Consider the following 23,991-nt stretch of genomic DNA (forward strand, 5'->3'; position numbering starts at 1 on the left):
AGAATCCCAGGGACAGCGGAGCCTGGGCGGTGGGCTGCCGTCTATGGGGTTGCACAGAGTTGGACATGACTGAAGTGACTTAGCTTAGCTTAGCTTAGGCCCTGGGCCCTAGGCCCACTGGGGATACAAATTACCTACAGCTTCACTAAATCATTTACTTTTCCTGGCTTCAGTTCTCTGAATTCTAAGTGTACTGGCCTACAGGACTTGTAGTGTTTTCTGAGCTTCAAATTCTATGAGTCTAACTTATGGATTAATTTTTATGTGAATACATTTTAAATCTCCTTTGGATTATTTTAGGATTATTTTTATGCCTTATCAATAGCATGTGATGGGAATTATAAAATAGCTCAATTGTCTAATGGCTTGGTTTATATTTGGGTTTACATGAGTAAATGATGCATAACCTTGATGTCTAACCAGTATTGTCACACAGAATAACAGTTTCTACAAAATCATCATCTAAATGTATTAATATTATGGAATACATGAGTGTGACTCTTCTAATATCTTCATGGGACACTTATGGGTTCATTTGCTATTTCAAAGCACTTTGTTCATATCTTCTGTATGGTAGGTCATCAAAATCTGCATTTATTAAATTAGAAAAAAATACTTGGTATTTCATGGTTGCAATAGGCTATTGCCACAAGCCTTAGGAGACAATTGGCTACAGTAATACAAAGGAATAAACTTTTATACTGGAGTGAGTAGCCTATCCCTTCTTCAGCGGATCTTCCCAACCCAGGAATTGAAACAGGGTCTCCTGCATTGCAGGCGGATTCTTTACCAGTTGAGCTATCAGGGAATCCCACGTGGAAAGATAATGCTCATTAATTCTTCAACATATTAACAAATCTTCGTTTTTTTCTAGGCATTTAACCTTAACAATAATTTACAAAACTTCCCCCTGGTGGTCAAAGTGTGCAAATGCACCTATAAAATGTTCAATTTTTTGTGCCATTGTTTTGGGACGGCTCATGAAGTTACTATCACATTCCCCCAAATATTTGAAAAAAAAAATACGTTTTTGACTAGCTAATTGCTGTCTATATTTATCAATCATGCTTTTCTGTGAATATCTGAAGGTAGGGATATTCTGTATGTGCACATGTGTGTGGGGTATGTGTGTGTCTTTATGTTATCTTTATCACTGAAAAATTAGGGAGATTTCACAGCAGACAAAGGTCAGAAGATCTCTGGCTTAATTTATCACCATGCTTTGTTTCTTAGATATAATTTTTTTAATTAAAATCCTTCCAATGGATTTATAAATAGAAAATATGTAAAATCTCTTTGGAAAACATGAAAGAACAAGAAAAAAAAGGGGGAAATAAGTATTTGTGAGCTCTGAAGAAATGATAAAGTTATACATGGGTTTCCTAAACTCTGAGAATTTAAAAAGTTTTTTGTTTAAGAAGACATCCCTAACAAATACATCCTAAAAATGTTATGGATTATCCTCAAAAATTTGCATTGCTTGTCTTCTATACTCTAGCTCACTGACTTAAAAAGCCCAGTATCTCTATTGTATTTTTCAAACCAGGCTAAACTGGCTCACTACCTTATAAATTTAAATCCTTTACAAATTGGCCATGGGTTTTTTGGTTGATTAAAGTGATTTGGAAATAAATCATGTCATTTAATCTCACTTCATTGTACTACAACCACAGAATATATGGATTCTCATGCATGTATGACCTGCATACAGCTCTCAGTGTTTAAGTTGTATAGTGCATTAGAGGCCTGTTTTTGAAGCAATCCAGTTTCGGTAATAAGTCACTTTTGTGTAGACTCCAGGTTTGTTCCTTTGACCACAGTTATCTCCCCAGCTCACAATTCCAATGAGATACCAGGTATCTTTAAAGTCCTTTCCAACTAAAGGTCCCCCAGAATCACCCTGAAAAGAAAAAAAGAGAAAGAAAATGAATTAAATATGAAACTCATTACTTAAGATATTTTGATGAACCACATATTTTATTATTAGAAAGTATATTTATAGACTACCAACTGCAGGATAATTCATTGAAACATGGGTTTTAGTAATTATAAAAGCCTCAAAGTTCAATTTCCACATTGAAAAATTATTTTTCAGTTTTATAGGTGTATAATTCATGAATAAAATCATATATATTTAAAGTGTACATTGTGATAATTTGACATATATGCTTTGTGAAATGATTACCATGATCAGGTTAATTAACACATCCATCACCTCACATAGTTACTTGGTGTGTATGTGTGCGTGTGCGTGTGTGTGTGTGTGTGTGTGGTGAGAATGCTTAAGGTCTACTCTTAGCAGATTTCAAGTATACAACACAGAAAGTCAAGCTGTGATTTTTTTTTTTTCCTGACTCCAAGTAGGGTGCCTGGGCTTCCGTTTTATCAGATGAACCAAACCCCTCCCCATGAACCCTAGTAGCCATCCTTGTATTCCTGCTTCCATTGTGCCTGAGTCCCTTCCTTGATGATTTCCCCAACTTTTTTATGACTAGAACTGCCTAGAGCTGCCTTATATGCACAGCACAGTCACAAGGCAGGAATCTTACCTGTGCTCCCCAATGCAGTGAAAGCTCTTTATTTTATGACCACCACTCTATCCAGAGATTTACCACTAATCTCACCATTCGCCTAGATTCCCGGGTTCTCTGTGTTCCAGTTGCCACCTTCCACTTGTCTGTCATAGCCTGAACCTCTCTCTGGAATCCCTGAATGCTAGCTGCCTCCCTCCACACTCTTAGCCTAGATGTATACCAGATTCTGCTCTGGCCCAGCCCATGTGCTGCACAACTCCCTGCTGGTTTTCTGACAGAGGTTGTCTATGCTGTGTAATCTGTGGGACTCTGGGCAGAGTTTTCTGCCACCTGATGACAATACAATTCCCATCATTTCACCATATGGAATCACCTCCTTGGAGTTTTCAAGAACCCCCACATGTTCTTGTAAACACTTATAAAGCAGTGCCTACAGGATGAAACATGTGTTACAAATGCATTTGTCTGAAAATATACATGCAGGACAGATGCTGGACAAGAGGAGGGCCCTGGAAAGGGGACTAGATACAACTTGACCTAATCTGCCTCACCATTAACTGCTTCTCACTTCTCATCCTCCTTAGGCTGAGACCCAACAGATTACTTGCAGTTGCCTCAAATATGAATTGTAATTTCACACCTTCATAATATGGCTGTGCTTTATCTCTTTTCTATAATATTCTCTGCTTATTCTATAACCAGCTAAATGTTCTTTATCTTTCAGGCCTCATTGAAGTATTATCTCTCTCATATTTGTTCCAAAGATGTTCCCTTCAAGCTAAAAATATTTATTCTCCACATCTGAAACTAACATTGTATTGTAAATCAACTATACTTTAAATAAAAAATTGTTCTCTATTATATAACTTATTACATCATAGTTTATTGTTCATGATTATTTCCTTTCTAGATGTTAGCTCTTTAAGGAAAGAGACTCTGCTTTATGAAACTCTGGATTTCTGATATTAAAATTAAATTTTATTGGTTAGTTTGATAACATCAAGGAAGCTTTTTGGTTATTTTGTTTTGCTTAATTTGTTTGTTTTGCTTAATAAAACATTAAAATGTTTGTGTTTGAAATTAGCATTTATAAATTTTTGCATGGACATAATCTCTGTATTTTACTAATATAAAGAGCATAGAATATTTTTGAGCCAGATAAAATATTTTTGAGTTAATGGCATCAAAATAATCTCTCTCCACCTTACCCTGCAGGCATCATATATTCCTTCCAGATATCCAGCACACATCATTCCAAATTTTATATCACTGCCATACACATGTGGCTGCTTGCACACATCATCACTTATGATTTTCAGTCTGGCTTCTCGAAGATCATTTTGGGATTCCCCTTAAGGAAAAGCAAAGTAATTTTAGTGTTTACAAGCAGTATTCTTAGCTAGAATGAAGTGCAGACCTTTTTATTTCAAACTAAAGTTGTCAATCCTAAAGGAAATCAATCTTGAATATTCATTGGAAGGACTTATGTGGAAGCTGAAGCTCCAATACTTTGGCCACCTGATGCAAAGAGCCGACTCATTAGAAAGGACCCTGATGCTGGGAAAGATAGAAGGCCAGAGGAGAAGGGGATGACAGAGGATGAGATGGTTGAATGGCATCACTGATTCAATGGTCAAGAGTTTGAGCAAGCTCTGGGAAATGGTGAAAGACAGGGAAGCCTGGCACGTTGCAGTCTGTGGGTTCGCAAACAGTTGGATATGACAGAGTGACTGAACAACAACAAAAGTTGTCAAACAAGATGAAGTTAATGTAAGAAGTTCTTAAGGAAATAAGTTCTATTTATTCTCTGGCAAATGTAAATGAAAATTGTCCTTATCTCATTTTTAAATATCTATACTAGCAAAGAAAACATTTTGTTTCTTTTTTTCTGGGAAACCTTTGTACCTTTACTTAAAAACAATCAGTTTGTATATTTAGGAAGGTATTATTTTTTTAGTAAGTTTTTATTTGTAGATTGTTCCCAGAAACTTTGTAGGCCTAGACAGTTTTGGCCTGATAAAATAACTATATATCTTTATTTTATCCTTTATATTTTATGGGGAACTCTCACACACATAATGACAGGTAAAGGCAATGATTTCATTGTGTATTATAATTTTGGAACCCCAGGTCATAAACTAGAGCCTGAGTTATAGAAACCAATACTAATGCAGAAGACAACTATTTATGATAGAAACCAATAATATAACAAGTATTCAGGGGTTCTTTGCTGGTTGGGAAACTGACCCTGCAGTAGACAAAATTCTACTATGATCCCCAAGATTCCTATGTGATGTCTTTCCCCCTAAGTCTAAGTGGGACCTGTGAATATGATGGATGTCATTCTCATGATTAGGTTATATTCTGTGACACAGGTGAGGGAATATTGAAGATTAATTAAGATGTAGTCAGCTTGATATTGAGTTCATTAAAAGGGAAATTATTCAAGATGGGCCTGACTGAATCAGATAAGCCTTTTTAGAAGGGGTTTAGGCCTTCTGCTGAAGCTCCAATACTTTGGTCACCTGATGTGAAGAACTGACTCACTGGAAAAGGCCCTGATGCTGAGAAAGATTGAAGGCAGGAGGAGAAGGGGATGACAGAGGATGAGATAGTTGGGTGGCATCACGAACTCAATGCTGAGTTTGAGCAAGCTCCGGTAGTTGCTGATGGATAGGGAAGCCTGGAGTGCTGCAGTCCAAGGGGTCATAAAGAGTTGGACATGACTGAGCGACTGAAATGAACTGAACTAGGCTTTCCCTGAGTTCAGAGACTTTTTCCCAATAGTGTTGGAGAAGCAAGCTGCCATAAACTCTGTAGGTGCAAGAAACTAAATTCCATCAACAACCAGTGAGCTTGGAAGAGTCATAGATGAGACCTCAACCCCAGCCAATACTTTGATTGCTAATGAGATGTTGAGAGGAGATGCCAGCTATGCTATGTCTGGATTTCTGACCCATAGAAACTGTGAAATCATAAATGCATTTTCTTTCAAGTTGTTAAATTTGTGGCAATTTGTTACACAGTAGTAGAAAACTAATCAGATCATATCAGTCGCTCAGTCATGTCCGACTCTTTGCGACCCCATGAATCCCAGCACGCCAGGCCTCCCTGTCCATCACCAATACCCGGAGTTCACTGAGACTTAGGTCCATCGAGTCAGTGATGCCATCCAGCCATCTCATCCTCTGTCGTCCCCTTTTCCTCCTGCCCCCAATCCCTCCCAGCATCAGAGTCTTTTCCAATGAGTCAAATCTTCACATTAGGTGGCCAAAGTACTAGAGTTTCAGCTTTAGCATCATTTCTTCCAAAGAAACCCCAGGGCTGATCTCTTTCAGAAACTAATAATGGACACTAATTTCTGTAGAATGTCAATTCAGGATTTTTTCTGGACAGGTATTTGCTAAAATGTTTAAAAATGCTCAAGATATTCTGTTCTTTGAGTACAACTAGTGTAATTTTTTTTGGCTATTACATTACCAATTAAAAATAATTCATGCCCAGTGCTGGGAAGGTAAGATGAAATGCACAGTGTAGGTGACAGTATAAATTCATAGCTTTTTAATAAAACTCATTGGCAAGGAGTTATAAAAAGTTTAGCCTACAAATCCTGTACATTCCTCAACTATTTCTCAACTACTGTGAGAATGCTTAATGACATTTCCCAGAAAGTATTGCTTTTTTTTCAAGGAATCAGTTTTTAAATTCAATTTTCTCCATTTTTTCATTTTTATTATATTCATTGCCACCCTTATATTATTTCCTTCCTCGTATTTATTTTAGGTTTATTTTCTCTTCTTTTCTAGTGTCTTAAAAGGAGAGCTTTCTTATTTTATAATGCATTTTGCTATGTTTCCCTGTCTCTGTACTGTTTTAGCTGCATCCTGCATTCATTTCATTCTATTAATACTTATAATTATCTTCAAGATTTCCTCTTTTACCTATGGATTATTTAGAAGTGTGTTGTTTAATTTTTAAGCATTTAGAGATTTTTCCATTATCTCTCTGTTACTGGTTTTTAGTTTGATTGCATTACCATCAGAGAGCATACTATATATGATTTCCATTCTTTTAAGTTTGTCAGAGAATGTTTTATAGACGTAGATATAGTCTATCTTGGTGAATGTTCCATTGGTGCTTTAAAAAAGTAGGTATCCTGTTGCTAATTATAGTGTTCTACATAAATTAGATTGTATTGCTACTCAAAAACTATTATGGCAGATATATTTCTGTGCCAACCTGAGACTCCAGGTCAGAAATGATTTCTTTCCATCAAGCCAAAGGGAACTGAGATGCTCCTCTCATCAAATGAAGAATGCAACTCTATCTTAGGAGAAGATCCATTAGAGAGAGAGAAGACATATTGTTGTCAGGCTTATAGCTCCCTGGGCTTATTAAACTATGGGTAATAATTTCTGTGATTGGAAATATAACCTTAAAGAAACCACATGGGACATCTGGAGAAAAATCTAAAGACCATCAAGCCCATCATCAACCACATTAGTGAAAGGTATTCCTGGTTCCTTAGTGAAGAATGAGAATTAATGATTTATTCTTTAGAGTTTATTGTATATCAATAAATTGTATAGAGCTCTGTGAATGAATTTTTTCTTTCTCAAAAAGTCCTTTCTTATCTTCTCAAGCCTAGAGTCAAAGAAACCCTGTTGCTGTTGTTATATGTATGCGCCTGGACCAAATTTCAGAATCCAGAGTATGTCTGAGTATGTTTTGAAAACCTTAAAACATGAAGCCAATTTTATTTTTTAGGAGATTGTTAATATATCAAGTTAAATCATTTTAGAGAGGTCAGTGGAAACTTTATTTTCAGAGATGATTTGTCTCTATACAGTATTCTTACCCCGAATCACTCTTAATTAGCCTCTTTAGTTCTGAAGCAGATTTTGCTGCAACTGGAGATTATAGCTGAGCAAAGGAAACATTTTTGAGGTGACTGAGAAAAGTGATACTAAGTGACGGAGCAAACTAAGGGGAAGGGCAGGTGAAAAAGAGAGGAGGCTCACAGAGGTGAGGCTCAAAGTGAAGGTGTCAGACTGAAGGTAGGCATGAGTATTTTAGCATATCTAGTGTATACCTGGCATTGCATAGGTAATGGTACATAGAGATAGACTTTAGTGTTTCTGAGGGAACCTTCTTTCCCTTTATATCTTCCTTGAAGCCTTTCCTGTTGGAGCTCTTTCCCTCATTACGCGTGATTCTGACCAAGCTGCCAATCACATATCTACCTTTATTTCTGTAGTTGTAAGAGTGAGAATTGAGTCAACCAGTCAGTCTGGTACCCCTGGACACAAGCTGGGCCAAAAAAGACCTTTTCAGGGATTAACAGATTCTGGCAAAGGAAGAGACGTGTTCTTCCCTGGCGTCAGCTAGGTGAAGATGTACACGCTGAGCTGCTGTTGGCCACCCTCACCACTATGTGGCGCTAGAATCCCTTGTAATGAAGGTGACCTGGGGAAAACCGAACCAACCCATGCAAAAACTCAGAGATTCAGAGCCTGATGACATTACACAAACTCCTGAATTCACACATACCTGAAGCCAGACTCATATCACCTCTTAATTCCAAATTACAAAGGCCAAATTTGCCATATTATTATTATTTTTTACTTTAGTTAATTTGGGTTGAGCTTCTGTCACTTGCAAAACAAGAGCCCTAATCCAAACTGTGTGGAAAAGTGTGACAGGATATCACTGATGGACATTAAATAACACTGCCATGAATAGAGCTTAGAGCTCTGTGATTTGTTTTTAGATACCCACCACCATAAAAAAGTGCTCCAAATCCTGTGATATAGACAGTTGAATTTGGTTGGAAGGACGCAGAGGCTTCTGGCAAACAAATTCGACGGATGTCATCAGTAAAGGTGACTCTGGGAGAGAACTGCACAACAGCAATGTCGTACTCTCTTGCTGGGGAGCTGTACCTCTCATGGACGATAATTCTTTTGATGTTTCTTTTCATTAATGGAGGGTTGATTTTTGTTCCAAAGCTAACAGTCCACTGATGTGGGTTTGCTTTACTGGAAAAGTTTAGATAGTAACAGAATATATGAATTGCATTACAATAATTGCATGTAGGTTAATAAAAAAGAAAATTCCACCCTAATACACTTGGATTCAATGATAGCTTTCTTTGACCATATAGTCTACTGCTACTATTTTGAAAGATAAAATATATACGAAGAGCATCTTCAAGCTGGAATCCAGTTCAGAATTATTGAATTTTAGAGCTGTAAAGCCTATAAAATGTTGTTCATTCATTTCTTCAGTAAATATTTATTGATCATCTACATGTTGAACCTTATTTGAAGTGCCAGGAATAAAGTGGTGAACAAGTCAGAAAAGCCCCTGCTGGTGGGTACATTTGATTCCAGGGAAGGAAAAAGAGCAAAACGAATGAATAGATCAATAACTTACAGCAGTGATAAGGACTATAAATAGGGCAGTGGATATGGCACTTGGGTTGAGACATGGTTGATGAGCAGTCAGCTATGGGAAGATGGGATAAGTTTTCAGGCAAATATCCCAAGAAGAGACTGGCTGCAGTTCAGGAAACAAAGGAAGAATGATGGGAAATGAGGTTGGCGAGGTAGGCAGGGGCCAGATTTTAGAGTGTTTTGTACGTCAATCAAAAGATGCTTGCTCCTTGGAAGAAAAGCTATGACAAACATAAACAGCATATTAAAAAGCAGAGACATCACTTTGCCAACAAAGGTCCAGATAATCAAAGCTATGGTTTTTCCAATAGTCATGTATGGATGTGAGAGTTGGACCATAAGGAAGGTTGAGTGTGGAAGAATTGATGCTTTAAAATTGTGGTGCTGGGGAAGACTCTTGAGAGTCCCCTGGATTGCAAGAAGATCAAACCAGTCAATCCTAAAGGAAATCAACCCTGAATATTCATTGGAAGGACTGATGCTGAAGCTGAAGCTCCAAGACTTTGGCCACCTGATGCGAACAGACGGCTCACGGGAAAAGACCTTGATATTGGGAAAGATTGAGGACAGGGAGAGAAGAGGGCAACAGAGGGTGAGATGGTTGTATGGCATCAATGACTCAATGGACATGAGTTTGAGTAAATTTTGGGAGAGATAGCTAAGGACAGGGAAGCCTGGCATGCTGCAGTCTATGGGGTTGCAAAGAGTAGAACATAGCAACTGAATGACAACAAATAGGTCTTGAATAAAGTGCTTAAATTTTATTCAAATAATATGGGAATTCACTGGATGATTTTAACTGAGAGTAATGTACTCTCAATTACATTAAAAAATCACATTGGGAGAACTTGGGGAGAAGATGGCGGAGGAGTAGGATGGGGAGAACACTTTCTCTCCCACAAATTCATCAAAAGAACACTTAAACGCCAAGTAAATTCCACAAAACAACTTCTGAATGCTGGCAGAGGACATCAGGCATCCAGAGAAGCAGCCCAAGTCTTTGAAAGGAGGTAGGAAAAAATATAAAAGACAAAAAAAGAGACAAAAGAGGGAGGGACGGAGTTCTGTCCCGGGAAGGGAGTCTTAAAAAGAGAGAAGTTTCCAAACACCAGGAAACCTTCTAACTGCCGAATCTGTGCCGAGCCTTGGAAGCACAGAGAGCAACATAAAGGGGGGAAAAATAAATAAACAATTAAAACCCGCAGATTGAGAGCCCTATGGTAACTCCCCCAGTGGAGAAGCAACGCAGCCGCCTACACATGCCAGTAGCAAGCGGGGGCTGGGCAGGGAGGTGCGGCGCCGGCTGCATCGCTTAGAGTAAGGATCTGACCTGATACCCAGAGTGCTATCTGAGCGAAATAATTTGGGCTAGCAAACCAGACTGTGGGATATCTACCATGTGAAAAGCTAGCCCTAATCTAAAACACCGCCAGGCCCGGGCACAGAACAAAGGACTGAACAGAGATAGCCGGCTGCAGACCATCACCCTCTGGGGACAGGCAGGCAGAGCCAGAAGGGGGCAATCGCAGCCCCAGAGAGACATTATTTATAAAACTAAAAGCAGGCTTCTTTGCTAACTAAAACTTCTTGGGGGTCTGGACGGTCAACATCTGCCTGAGAAGGTGTGCCGGTTGTACACCTAGATAACCGAGCGGCGGGGAGGCGATAAGTCGCAGCAATCGCCCTCGCCAAACACCTCATCACCTGAGCTGCTTGGACCTCGGAAGGGCACAAAACACAGGCCCAACAGAGTCTGGGCCTCTGAGGACTACCCGAGTGCCTGAACCTGAGCGGCTTGGACCTGGGAGGTGCAGGCAGCCCAAGGCCGGCCACGGATGGTTCCCAGTGGAGCAACCTAGAGCCTGAGCAGTGTGGGCAGGGAGGTTACACGCGCCGTGAGTGGGGGCAGACCCAGTGTGGCTGAGGCACTGCGAGCACATGTCAGTGTTATTTGTTTGCAGCATCCCTCCCTCCCTCCCCACAGCGCGACTGAACAAGTGAGCCTAAAAAAAAAAAAAAAAGTATCCTCCACCGTCCCCTTTGTGTCAGGGTGGAAACCAGACACTGAAGAGACCAGCAAACAGAAGAAGCTATAACAGAGGGAACTGCCTTGGAAGTTACAGGCAATAGATTAAAACCGTGTGGTTAGTACGACTACATAGGAAGGGGCCTATAGATCTTGAGAAATATAAGTCGGACCAAGGAACTAGCCAAAAATGAACTGAACCCACAATACTCACAACAAAACCTGAGAAAGTCCTAGATGTATTTTTACTATTTTTACGATCATTCTTTCTTTTTTTTTTAATTTAAAAAAAAATTTTAATTTCTGTATTATTCCTTTAATTTTCACTTTTATAACATATTACTTTGCAGAAAAAAAGACCCTATTTTTTTTTTAAAGCAAACTTCATATATATATATATATTTTTTATAATTTTTTTGACCTTGTTTCTTTTCTTTTTTTTCTCCTTTTCCTTAACATCATATTTTTGAAATTCCAAACTCTACTCTAGATTTTTAATTTAGGTTTTTGGTATTTGTTATCAATCTTGTACCTATAGTTTTTTTTTATAATTTCTGTGACTATTTTTTTTTCTTTTTTCTCTGTTTCTTTCTCTTCTTCTTTTATATAACATTGTATATCTGAAATTCCAAACTCTACTCTAGATTTTTAATTTTAGCTTTTTGGTATTTGTTATCAATTTTGTACCTGTATTTTCTTTATAATTTTTGCGACTTTGTATGTTTGTTTGTTTGTTTTTCTCTCTTTCTTTTCCTTCTTCTTTTTCTTAACATTGTATTTTTGAAATTCCAAACTCTACTCTAGATTTTTAACTTTTGCTTTTTGGTATTAGTTATCAATTTTGTACCTATATTTTCTTTATAATTTTTGTGACCTTGTTTGTTTTTGTTTGTTCGTTTTTTCTCTCTTTCTTTTCCTTCTTCTTTTCTTTAACATCGTATTTTTGAAATTCCAAACTCTACTCTAGATTTTTAATTTTTGCTTTTATGTATTTGTTACCAATTCTGTACCTTTAAGAACCCAATCTTCAGTACCCATTTTTCACTAGGGAGCGAGATTACTGGCTTGACTGCTCTCTCTCCCTTTGGACTCTCCTTTTTCTCCACCAGGTCGCCTGTGTCTCCTCCTTAACCCCTCTCTACTCTACCCAACTCTGTGAATTTCTGTGTGTTCCAGACCATGGAGAACACATAGGGAACTGATTACTGGCTGGATCTGTCTCCCTCCTTTTCATTCTCCCCTTTTATCCTCCTGGCCACCTCTGTCTCCTTCCTTCTTCTTCTCTTCTCTGTATAATTCCGTGAACATCTCTGAGCAGTCCAGTTGTGGAGTGCACATAAGAAAGTGATTACTGGCTAGCCCACTCTCTCCTCTGTTGATTCCACCTCATCTCATTCGAGTCACCTCTAACTCCCTCTTCCCTCTTCTCTTCTCCATGTAATGCTGTGAACCTCTCTGGGTGACCCCCCAGTAGAGAAACTTTTCATCTTTAATGTAGATGTTTTATCAATGGTGCTGTATAGAAGGAGAAGATTTGAAACTACTGAAAAAATAAGACCGATAACTGGAAGCAGGAGGTTTAAGTCCAAACCCTGACTCCAGGGAACTCCGGACTCCAAGGAACATTAATTGACAGGAGCTCATCAAACACCTCCATACCTACACTGAAACCAAACACCACACAAGGGCCAACAAGTTCCAGGGCAAGACATACCAAGCAAATTCTCCAGCAACAAAGGAACACAGCCCTGAGCTCCAAGATACAGGCTGCCCAAAGTCACCCCAAAACCATAGACATCTCATAACTCATTACTGGACACTTCATTGCACTCCAGAGAGAAGAAATACAGCTCCACCCACCAGAACACCAACACAAGCTTCCCTAACCAGGAAACCTTGACAAGCCACCTGTACAAATCCACACACAGTGAGGAAACGCCACAATAAAGAACTCCACAAACTGCCAGAATACAGAAAGGACACCCCAAACTCAGCAATTTAAACAAGATGAAGAGACAGAGGAATAGCCAGCAGGTAAAGGAACAGGATAAATGCCCACAAAACCAAACAAAAGAGGAAGAGATAGGGAATCTACCTGATAAAGAATTCCGAATAATGATAGTGAAATTGATCCAAAATCTTGAAATTAAAATGGAATCACAGATAAATAGCCTGGAGACAAGGATTGAGAAGATGCAAGAAAGGTTTAACAGGGACCTAGAAAAATAAAAAAGAGCCAATATGTAATGAATAATGCAATAAATGAAATTAAAAACACTCTGGAGGCAACAAATAGTAGAATAACAGAGGCAGAAGATAGGATTAGTGAATTAGAAGATAGAATGGTAGAAATAAATGAATCAGAGAGAATAAAAGAAAAATGAATTAAAAGAAATGAGGACAATCTCAGAGACCTCCAGGACAATATTAAACACTACAACATTTGAATCATAGGGGTCCCAGAAGAAGAAGACAAAAAGAAAGACCATGAGAAAATACTTGAGGAGATAATAGTTGAAAACTTCCCTAAAATGGGGAAGGAAATAATCACCCAAGTCCAAGAAACCCAGAGAGTCCCAAACAGGATAAACCCAAGGCAAAACACCCCAAGACACATATCAATCAAATTAACAAAGATCAAACACAAAGAACAAATATTAAAAGCAGCAAGGGAAAATCAACAAATAACACACAAGGGAATTCCCATAAGGATAAGAGCTGATCTTTCAATAGAAACTCTTCAAGCCAGGAGGGAATGGCAAGACATACTTAAAATGATGAACGAAAATAACCTACAGCCCAGATTATTGTACCCAGCAAGGATCTCATTCAAATATGAAGGAGAAATCAAAAGCTTCTCAGACAAGCAAAAGCTGAGAGAATTCAGCACCACCAAGCCAGCTCTCCAACAAATACTAAAGGATATTCTCTAGACAGGAAACACAGAAACGGTGTATAAACTTGAACCCAAAACAATAAAGTAAATGGCAACGGGATCATACTTATCAGTTATTACCTTAAACGTAAATGGGTTGAATGCCAACCCAAAAGACAAAGACTGGCTGAATGAATACAAAAACAAGACCCCTACATATGTTGTCTACAAGAGACCCACCTCAAAACAAGGGACACATACAGACTGAAAGTGAAGGGCTGGAAAGAGATTTTCCATGCAAATAGGGACCAAGAGAAATCAGGAGTAGCAATACTCATATCAGATAAAATAGACTTTAAAACAAAGGCTGTGAAAAGAGACAAAGATGGTCACTACATAATGATCAAAGGATCAATCCAAGAAGAAGATATAACAATTACGAATATATATGCACCTAACATGGGAGCACCGCAATATGTAAGACAAATGCTAACAGGTATGAAAGGAGAAATTAACAATAACACAATACTAGTGGGAGACTTTAATACCCCACTCACACCTATGGATAGATCAACTAAACAGAAAATTAACAAGGAAACACAAACTTTAAACGATACAATAGACCAGTTAGACCTAATTGATATCTATAGGACATTTCATCCCAAAACAATGAATTTCACCTTTTCTCAAGTGCACATGGAACCTTCTCCCAGATAGATCACATCCTGGGCCATAAATCTAGCCTTGGTAAATTCAAAAAAATAGAAATCATTCCAAGCATCTTTTCTGACCACAATGCAGTAAGATTAGATCCTAATTACAGGAGAAAAACTATTAAAAATTCCAATATATGGAGGCTGAACAAAACGCTGCTGAATAACCAACAAATCACAGAAGAAATCAAAAAAGAAATTAAAATTTGCATAGAAACTAATGAAAATGAAAACACAACAACCCAAAACCTGTGGGACACTGTAAAAGCAGTCCTAAGGGGAAAGTTCATAGCAATACAGGCATACCTTAAGAAACAAGAAAAAAGTCAAATAAATAACCTAACTCTACACCTAAAGCAACTAGAAAAAGAAGAAATGAAGAACCCCAGGGTTAGTAGAAGGAAAGAAATCTTAAAAATTAGGGCAGAAATAAATGCAAAAGAAACAAAAGAGACCATAGCAAAAACCAACAAAACCAAAAGCTGGTTCTTTGAAAGGATAAATAAAATTGACAAACCATTAGCCAGACTCATCAAGAAACAAAGGGAGAAAAATCAAATTAATAAAATTAGAAATGAAAATGGAGTGATCACAACAGACAACACAGAAATACAAAGGATCATAAGAGACTACTATCAACAATCATATGCCAATAAAATGGACAACGTGGAAGAAATGGACAAATTCTTAGAAAAGTACAGCTTTCCAAAACTGGACCAGGAAGAAATAGAAAATCTTAACAGACCCATCACAAGCATGGAAATTGAAACTGTAATCAAAAATCTTCCAGCAAACAAAAGCCCAGGTCAAGACGGCTTCACAGCTGAATTCTACCAAAAATTTAGAGAAGAGCTAACACCTATCCTGCTCAAACTCTTCCAGAAAATTGCAGAGGAAGGTAAACTTCCAAACTCATTCTATGAGGCCACCATCACCCTAATACCAAAACCTGACAAAGATCCCACAAAAAAAGAAAACTACAGGCCAATATCACTGATGAACATAGATGCAAAAATCCTTAACAAAATTCTAGCAATCAGAATCCAACAACACATTAAAAAGATCATACACCATGACCAAGTGGGCTTTATGCCAGGGATTCAAGGATTCTTCAATATCCGCAAATCAATCAATGTAATACACCACATTAACAAATTGAAAAATAAAAACCATATGATTATCTCAATAGATGCAGAGAAAGCCTTTGACAAAATTCAACATCCATTTATGATAAAAACTCTCCAGAAAGCAGGAATAGAAGGAACATACCTCAACATAATAAAAGCTATATATGACAAACCCACAGCAAACATTATCCTCAATGGTGAAAAATTGAAAGCATTTCCTCTAAAGTCAGGAACAAGACAAGGGTGCCCACTTTCACCATTACTATTCAACATAGTTCTGGAAGTTTTGGCCACAGCAATCAGAGCAGAAAAAGAAATAAAAGGAATCCAAATTGGAAAAGAAGAAGTAAAACTCTCACTATTTGCAGATGACATGATCCTCTACATAGAAAACCCTAAAGACTCCACCAGAAAATTACTAGAACTAATCAATGATTATAGCAAAGTTGCAGGATATAAAATCAACACACAGAAATCCCTTGCATTCCTATACACTAATAATGAGAAAACAGAAAGAGAAATTAAAGAAACAATTCCATTCACCATTGCAACGGAAAGAATAAAATACTTAGGAATATATCTACCTAAAGAAACTAAAGACCTATATATAGAAAACTATAAAACACAGGTGAAAGAAATCAAAGAGGACACTAATAGATGGAGAAATATACCATGTTCATGGATTGGAAGAATCAATATAGTGAAAATGAGTATACTACCCAAAGCAATTTATAGATTCAATGCAATCCCTATCAAGCTACCAACGGTATTCTTCACAGAGCTAGAACAAATAATTTCACAATTTGTATGGAAATACAAAAAACCTCGATTAGCCAAAGCTATCTTGAAAAAGAAGAATGGAACTGGAGGAATCAACCTACCTGACTTCAGGCTCTACTACAAAGCCACAGTTATCAAGACAGTATGGTACTGGCACAAAGACAGAAATATAGATCAATGGAACAAAATAGAAAGCCCAGAGATAAATCCACACACCTATGGACACCTTATCTTTGACAAAGAAGGCAAGAATATACAATGGATTAAAGACAATCTCTTTAACAAGTGGTGCTGGGAAAACTGGTCAACCACTTGTAAAAGAATGAAACTAGAACACTTTCTAACACCACACACAAAAATAAACTAAAAATTCATTAAAGATCTAAACGTAAGACCAGAAACTATGAAACTCCTAGAGGAGAATATAGGCAAAACACTCTCCGACATACATCACAGCAGGATCCTCTATGACCCACCTCCCAGAATATTGAAAATAAAATCAAAAATAAACAAATGGGACCTAATTAAACTTAAACCCTTCTGCACAACAAAGGAAACTATTAGCAAGGTGAAAAGACAGCCTTCAGAATGGGAGAAAATAATAGCAAATGAAGCAACAGACAAACAACTAATCTCAAAAATATACAAGCAACTCCTACAGCTCAACCCCAGAAAAATAAATGATCCAATTAAAAAATGGGCCAAAGAACTAAATAGACATTTCTCCAAAGAAGACATACAGATGGCTAACAAACACATGAAAAGATGCTCAACATCACTCATTATCAGAGAAATGCAAATCAAAACCACTATGAGGTACCATATCACGCCAGTCAGAATGGCTGCGATCCAAAAGTCTACAAGCAATAAATCCTGGAGAGGATGTGGAGAAAAGGGAACCCTCTTACACTGTTGGTGGGAATGCAAACTAGTACAGCCACTATGGAGAACAGTGTGGAGATTCCTTAAAAAACTGGAAATAGAACTGCCTTATGATCCAGCAATCCCACTGCTGGGCATACACACTGAGGAAACCAGAAGGGAAAGAGACATGTGTACCCCAATGTTCATCGCAGCACTGTTTATAATAGCCAGGACATGGAAGCAACCTAGATGCCCATCAGCAGATGAATGGATAAAAAAGCTGTGGCACATATACACAATGGAGTATTACTCAGCCATTAAAAAGAATTCATTTGAATCAGTTCTAATGAGGTGGATGAAACTGGAGCCTATTATACAGAGTGAACTAAGCCAGAAAGAAAAACACCAATACAGTATACTAACGCATATATATGGAATTTAGAAAGATGGTAACAATAACCCGGTGTATGAGACAGCAAAAGAGACACTGATGTATAGATCAGTCTTATGGACTCTGTGGGAGAGGGAGAGGGTGGGATGATTTTGGAGAATGGCATTGAAACATGTATAATATCATGTATGAAACGAGTCACCAGTCCAGGTTCAATGCACGATACTGGATGCTTGGGGCTGGTGCACTGGGATGACCCAGAGGGATGGTATGGGGAGGGAGGAGGGAGGAGGGTTCAGGATGGGGAATACATGTATACCAGTGGTGGATTCATTTCGATATTTGGCAAAACTAATACAATATTATAAAGTTTAAAAATAAAGTAAAATTAAAAAAAAAATCACATTGGTTCTTTCCAGAGACTAGACTGTTAGAAGGTAAGAGTGGGTTAGGTAAAGCTGTCAGAGGTCCTATGAGAGATGATTGTGAGTGACTTCTAGCTTGTCGGCTTGAGAAGCTGGTGGATCATGGCACATGTAGGGATTGGAAAGATCATCTAGTAATGAGAGGTCATCTAGTAAAGGCTTTGTTTTATACTTAAGGAAAATAGAGCCTAGATGTTTTAAGTTATATGCCTAGTATCACATGTCTGTTTGACTCTCTCTGTTCTTTATTGGATACCATCTCCTTGTAAAATCTATGATTAATAATAAGATTAAAGTTCCTTGGCAACTATCCACCTCCTTGCCTGCCTCTTGATAAATCTGTGTGCAGGTTAAGAAGCAACAGTTAGAACTGGACATGCAACAACAGACTGGTTACAAATTGAAAAAGGAGTACGTCAAGGCTGTATATTGTCACCCTGCTTATTTAACTTATATGCAGAGTACATCATGTGAAATGCCAGGCTGGATGAAGCACAAGCTGGAATCAAGATTGCTGGGAGAAATATCAATAACCTCAGATATGCAGATGACACCATTCTTATGGCAGAAAGTGAAGAACTAAAGAGCCTCTTGATGAAAGTGAAAGGGGAGAGTGAAAAAGCTGGCTTAAAACTCAACATTCAGAAAACTAAGATCATGGCATCCGGTCCCATCACTTCATGGCAAATAGATGGGGAAACAATGGAAATAGTGAGAGACTTTATTTTCTTGGGTTCCCAAATCACTGCAGATGGTGAGTACAGCCATGAATTTAAAAGAAACTTGCTCCTTGGAAGAGAAACTATGACCAACTTAGAGAGCAAAAAAGGTCCATCTAGTCAAGGCTATGGTGTTTCCAGTAGTCAAGTATGAATGTGAGAGTTGGACCATAAAGAAAGCTGAATGCTGAAGACTTGGTGCTTTTGAACTGTGGTGTTGGAGGAGACTCTTGAGAGTCCCTTGGACTGCAAGGAGATCAAACCAGTCAATCCAAAAGGAAATCAGTCCTGACTATTAATTGGAAGGACTAATATTGAAGCTGAAGCTCCAGTACTTTGACCACCTGATGCAAAGAATTGACTCCTTAGAAAAGATCCTGCCTGATGCTGGGAAAGATTGAAGGAGGAAAAGGGGATGACAGAGTATGAGATGGTTGGATGGCATCACCAACTTGATGGATATGAGTTTGAGCAAGCTCCAGGAGTTGGTGATGGACAGGAAAGACTGGAATGCTACAGTCCATGGGGTCTCAAAGAACCAGATATGACTGAGCGTCTGAACTGAACTGACTAATGTTCCTTAAATAATTAACTGAACTATTAATAACATCATTGAAGAGGAATAGGCAAAGATACAGATGCTGTGCATATAGATACTTATTTATCCACCTAATTATTTCTTTTTTAAAAAATGATTCAATTATATTTGATGTATAATATTTTGGGCTTCCCTGGTGGCTCAGACAGTAAAGAATCTGCCTGCAATGTGGGAGACCTGGGTTCGATCCCTAGGTTGGGAAGATCCCTTGGAGGAGGGTATGGTAATTCCCAGTATTCTTGCCTGGAGAATCCCTGTGGACAGAGGAACCTGGCGGGCTGTAGAGAGTCAGACACAACTGAACGACTTTTACTCACTCAAAATGTTTTGGAAATGCATCAAATGATTCAGCTTATATATATTCTTTTTTCAGATTCTTTTACACTGTAAGTTATTACAAGTCATTGAATATAGCTCTTTGTGCTACACAGTAGGTCTTTGTTGTTTATCTATTTTATATATGGTAGTGAGTATCTGTTAATACCAAAGTCTTAATTTATCCCTCCCCACTTTTCCTCTTTGATAACTGTAGGTTTGTTTTGTATGTCTGTGAGTCTGCTTCTGTTTTGTAAATAAGTTTATCTGTATCTTTTTAAAGATTTCACATATAAGTGACATCATATGATTGTCTTTCTCTGACTTACTTTGCTTAGTATGATAATCTCTAGGTCCATCTATGTTGCTGCAAATGCCATTATTTCATTCTTTTTTTTATGGCTGAATACTAGTCCATTGTACATATATACTACATCTTTTTTATCCACTCATCTGTTGACAGACATTTAGGTTGCTTCCGTGTCTTGGCACTACTGTAAGTAGTGTTGCAATGAACATGGGGTGCGTGTATCTTTTAGAATTAGGGTTTTCTCTGGATATACGCCCAGGAGTGGGATTGCTAGATCATGTGGCAACTCAATTTTTAGTTTTTTTTTTTTAAAGGAACTTCCATAGTGTTTTTCATACTGGCTGCACCAATTTACATTTTCACCATCAGTGTTATATCCAAACCTTCTTTAGCCATAATTTCTGTATTTAAAACCCTAAGCACCTGATTAGCATATACTAGGATAGTGACTCGGAGAAGGCAATGGCAACCCACTCCAGTATTCTTGCCCGGAAAATCCCATGGGCAGAGGAGCCTGGTAGGCTGCAGTCCATGGGGTCGCGAAGAGTCGGACATGACTGAAGTGACTTAGCAGCAGCAGCAGCAGCAGCAGCAGCAGCAGGATTGTGACTACTCCCCCTAGGAACTTTCCAAATAAGTTCAAGTACAACACTATACTTTAGAAAAAGACGTGAAAGATGCTTTTCTTATTTTACCTCAGCAATACTTGGGAATGTTGATTATTACTTAGAAGACAATAAAACTCAGATGGTTTTTTAAGTAGTAGTAACATCAATCACTTACTTCTTAAAGCAGTGCGCTGCAGTAACAAGCCAAGTATTACTAATCAAGGTGGCCCCACACTGATGTATTTTATTATGCTGAAGAGAAGCTTGCCAAGGCCAGGCAGCCTTGCCCGCGATCTCTCCGGACATTATTCTGTTGCTTACTAATGGAACAACTCGTTTACCACAACCTGAAAGAGATGCGATTGTTAAATTATAAGAAATGTCTCTATAACTCTTGATACAGAGAAATTAGTAGAGTGCTGCAGTGCAATGTTTCCATCAGTCATTATATAAACATGTACAATATTAATATCCACCTTCTCCTCATTGATGTTTTGCTCACTCCCTCTATTTATAGAATGGATATACATTGCCCACTGAAGCTACATAAGTCTGAGAAGTATCGACACACCTCAAAGTGTATGTCTTGAGGACTTGCAGTGTCAATTATCCAGATGTTCTGGGAGCTCCTACTAAGATTATTGTTTCCTAGTTTTAGGTGATCCCACCATGTTATTTTGACATAAAAGTCCTCACCAGAAGAACTGATCAGAGAAGTAATTGCCAATTCCTTGGAACTCCTTCTCTCATACACTTTTCTGAGTGACTAGTTCCTCAAGTGGCATGGTTAATGCATCATGACCAGTCTCTTGCTCTTTAGGATGGAGGACTCTATATTGCCACATAAATATCACATTCACTATAGGTGGGGATAAATAAGTACTCTATTATGTGTGTCAGATCAGAGATTAGTTTGCTGCTTAGGATTCCTGCTAAGAATGAAGCCTGTTTAAAGCATGCTGCTAATAAATAAAATATGGTAGGTTCAATTTTTATTCCAAAAAATTAGGTATCAAAGAGGAAATTCACTTTACTGGTACTGATGACACTGCTACTGTGGCCGGTCATTTAGAAATCCCCATCACTGCCATCTCTAGTTTAGACTACTGTTTTTCTCACCTGGAGGACTGCAACAGCTTCCCTGATCATCTCCTTGCCTCCAGTGTTGCTCCTCCAATCCATTCTCCACCCTGGAACCCGAGTGGCCTTTCTGTTGTGTCTAAAACCCTTTAGTGACTTTTCATTCCAGATAAAGTTGAAATGTTTTAGCATGATTCTGGTCCTTGATGACTATTAATCATACCCCTTTCTCATGTCCCCAACCCCCAATCCTATATTACAGCCACACTGACATTTTTCATTTATAAGAAGTGATCATATTCTTGCTTTTCTAGAGACATTTTTACATACTATTCTCCCTGCCCAGGACATTCATCCCACTTATCACTTGATTTGTGTGGTCCTTCCTTTCTCCTGTCTCAAGGATTACTTTCAGACCCCACAAGACCAAGTCAGGTTAGCTGACTCTGTGATTGACTTTCACTGCACTATCTCTGTCATAGCATTTATCACACTGTTTTAACATTTTCTGATTTATTTATGTCTTCCTCTAAATTCAAACCCTTAATTTTAGAGGAGGAATCATGTGTTAGTGACACTTGTATTCACTTTCTGGCACTTGGTAGATTTTAAAAGGATATTTATTGAATGAATAAAAATATATAGTATATTTGCAAGACAGATGAAAATGAATGAACACCTTTGCTCAAAGTCATCACCACTTAAAAAAAATTCTTTCAAAATTTAGGCCACAGTGATATGAAGCAAGTGATGATATGAAGTGAGTGAGTAGAGCTGCTGTCAACCATGAAGACGAGTATGATCAGTAAATTGTATAGACAATCACAAGTAAAGGGGTCTATCTCTTTTCCACTTATCATTTTCTCATTATTTTACTTCTCAGTAGAAAGCATAATTAGTAGCATTTAAAAATTATCAAGGCAAGTCCATTTATTCCAAATCAGAAATATAAAATTTCTTCAAATTGCTTCTAGATTTCCACCATGTAAAATATTTTTCTTGAAGATGACAAAAAAGGTTGGTTTTAGAGTTAGGAAAAAAAAAGTATTTTCATTCGTTACACAATTGTTATTCTCTCCAAAAGAAAATGTGGAAAATGAGTGGGAAATTATGAGCTAATATTTGAAGATATTATCCTTTCTGAGATGGAAATGGAACTTGTGTTTATAAGCTAACTAGACTTACATGCTTGGACAGTTAGCTTCCCTGTTGATGAGCTCATTGCTGAAAAACAAGATAGAACAAAGAATGATAATTTGATATTCTCCTAGTTGGTCTCAATGACCAGAAATTATCAGAGAATATTCATCATATATGGAGTACAGAAATTTGAGCGTATGGATGAGTCAGGAAAACAGCTGATATAACAGGATATATGTATGGTTTTGGTAGAGATTTATAGGCAATCTCTAGGCTTTCCTGGTGGCTCGGATGGCAAAGAATTCTCCTGCACTGTGGGAGATCTGGGTTCAATCCCTGAGTTGGGAAGATCCCCTGGAGGAGGGCATGGCAACCCAGTCCAGTATTCTTGCCTGGAGAGTTCCCATGGACAGAGGAGCCTGGTGGGCTACAGTCCATGGGGTCGCAAAGAGTCGGACACGACTGAGTGACTAAGCACTGCACATATAGGCAATAAGCAGTGAATGATTAAGGCTCAAATATACATAACCAAAACCCACAAATCATTTGTAGTAATACAGAACAGTGGCTTTCCAATGGCTTAGGATAAATCTTTGGATTTTACTTAAGTATATAGAGAAAGTAGGGAAAGAGGGAACAACTGATGGAGTCTTTAGGTTCAAACTCAGCCTCAACTAGAACAAGTCTGCTTTTATCTCTTGTGTTTAAGATTTCACATAAGCCTTTCTTTGGTGCAAGGGTTTAAGAATGAAAAAAAAAAAAAAACTTTGAAAACTACCACAGAAAGTATATTTAAAATACTTCTAAAACACAGTTCTTAAATTATCAAAATGTTCCCCTCCCTGAGGAATAAACTACTATATATTGTTACCAAACACCTGCTGGATACTGGTAGAGGCTAATTATTGGACAGAATCTAAGATAAAATTCTGTCATTTCCAACAAAGTTGGTAACCTGATAAAGGAAATACAAACATTTAAAATTAAGTTGATGCGCTGATGTATGGAACAGTCTTATGGACTCTGTGGGT

General features: G+C 38.0%; 1 protein-coding gene across 2 annotated transcripts in view; it reads right to left on the minus strand.

Annotated features, from left to right (window-relative positions):
• Nucleotides 1–1,391: 1,391 nt before the first annotated feature.
• Nucleotides 1,392–23,991, minus strand: part of TMPRSS11A (transmembrane serine protease 11A) — a 62,484-nt gene continuing 39,884 nt past the window's right edge. Inside the window, exons 6-10 of one of the 2 annotated variants that reach the window (XM_061420329.1) lie at nt 23,006–23,044; nt 20,916–21,087; nt 8,313–8,572; nt 3,743–3,885; nt 1,392–1,900 (exon numbers count right to left, since the gene is read on the minus strand). In XM_061420329.1, the coding sequence (XP_061276313.1) occupies nt 1,739–1,900; nt 3,743–3,885; nt 8,313–8,572; nt 20,916–21,087; nt 23,006–23,044 (776 nt within the window). In that variant the 3' untranslated portion in view covers nt 1,392–1,738. The remainder of the gene's footprint in view (nt 1,901–3,742; nt 3,886–8,312; nt 8,573–20,915; nt 21,088–23,005; nt 23,045–23,991) is intronic. The other variant, XM_061420330.1, reaches the window with a different exon arrangement.

Source organism: Bos javanicus, chromosome 6, assembly GCF_032452875.1.
Source record: "Bos javanicus breed banteng chromosome 6, ARS-OSU_banteng_1.0, whole genome shotgun sequence".
In the NCBI taxonomy this organism is placed as follows: domain Eukaryota; kingdom Metazoa; phylum Chordata; class Mammalia; order Artiodactyla; family Bovidae; genus Bos; species Bos javanicus.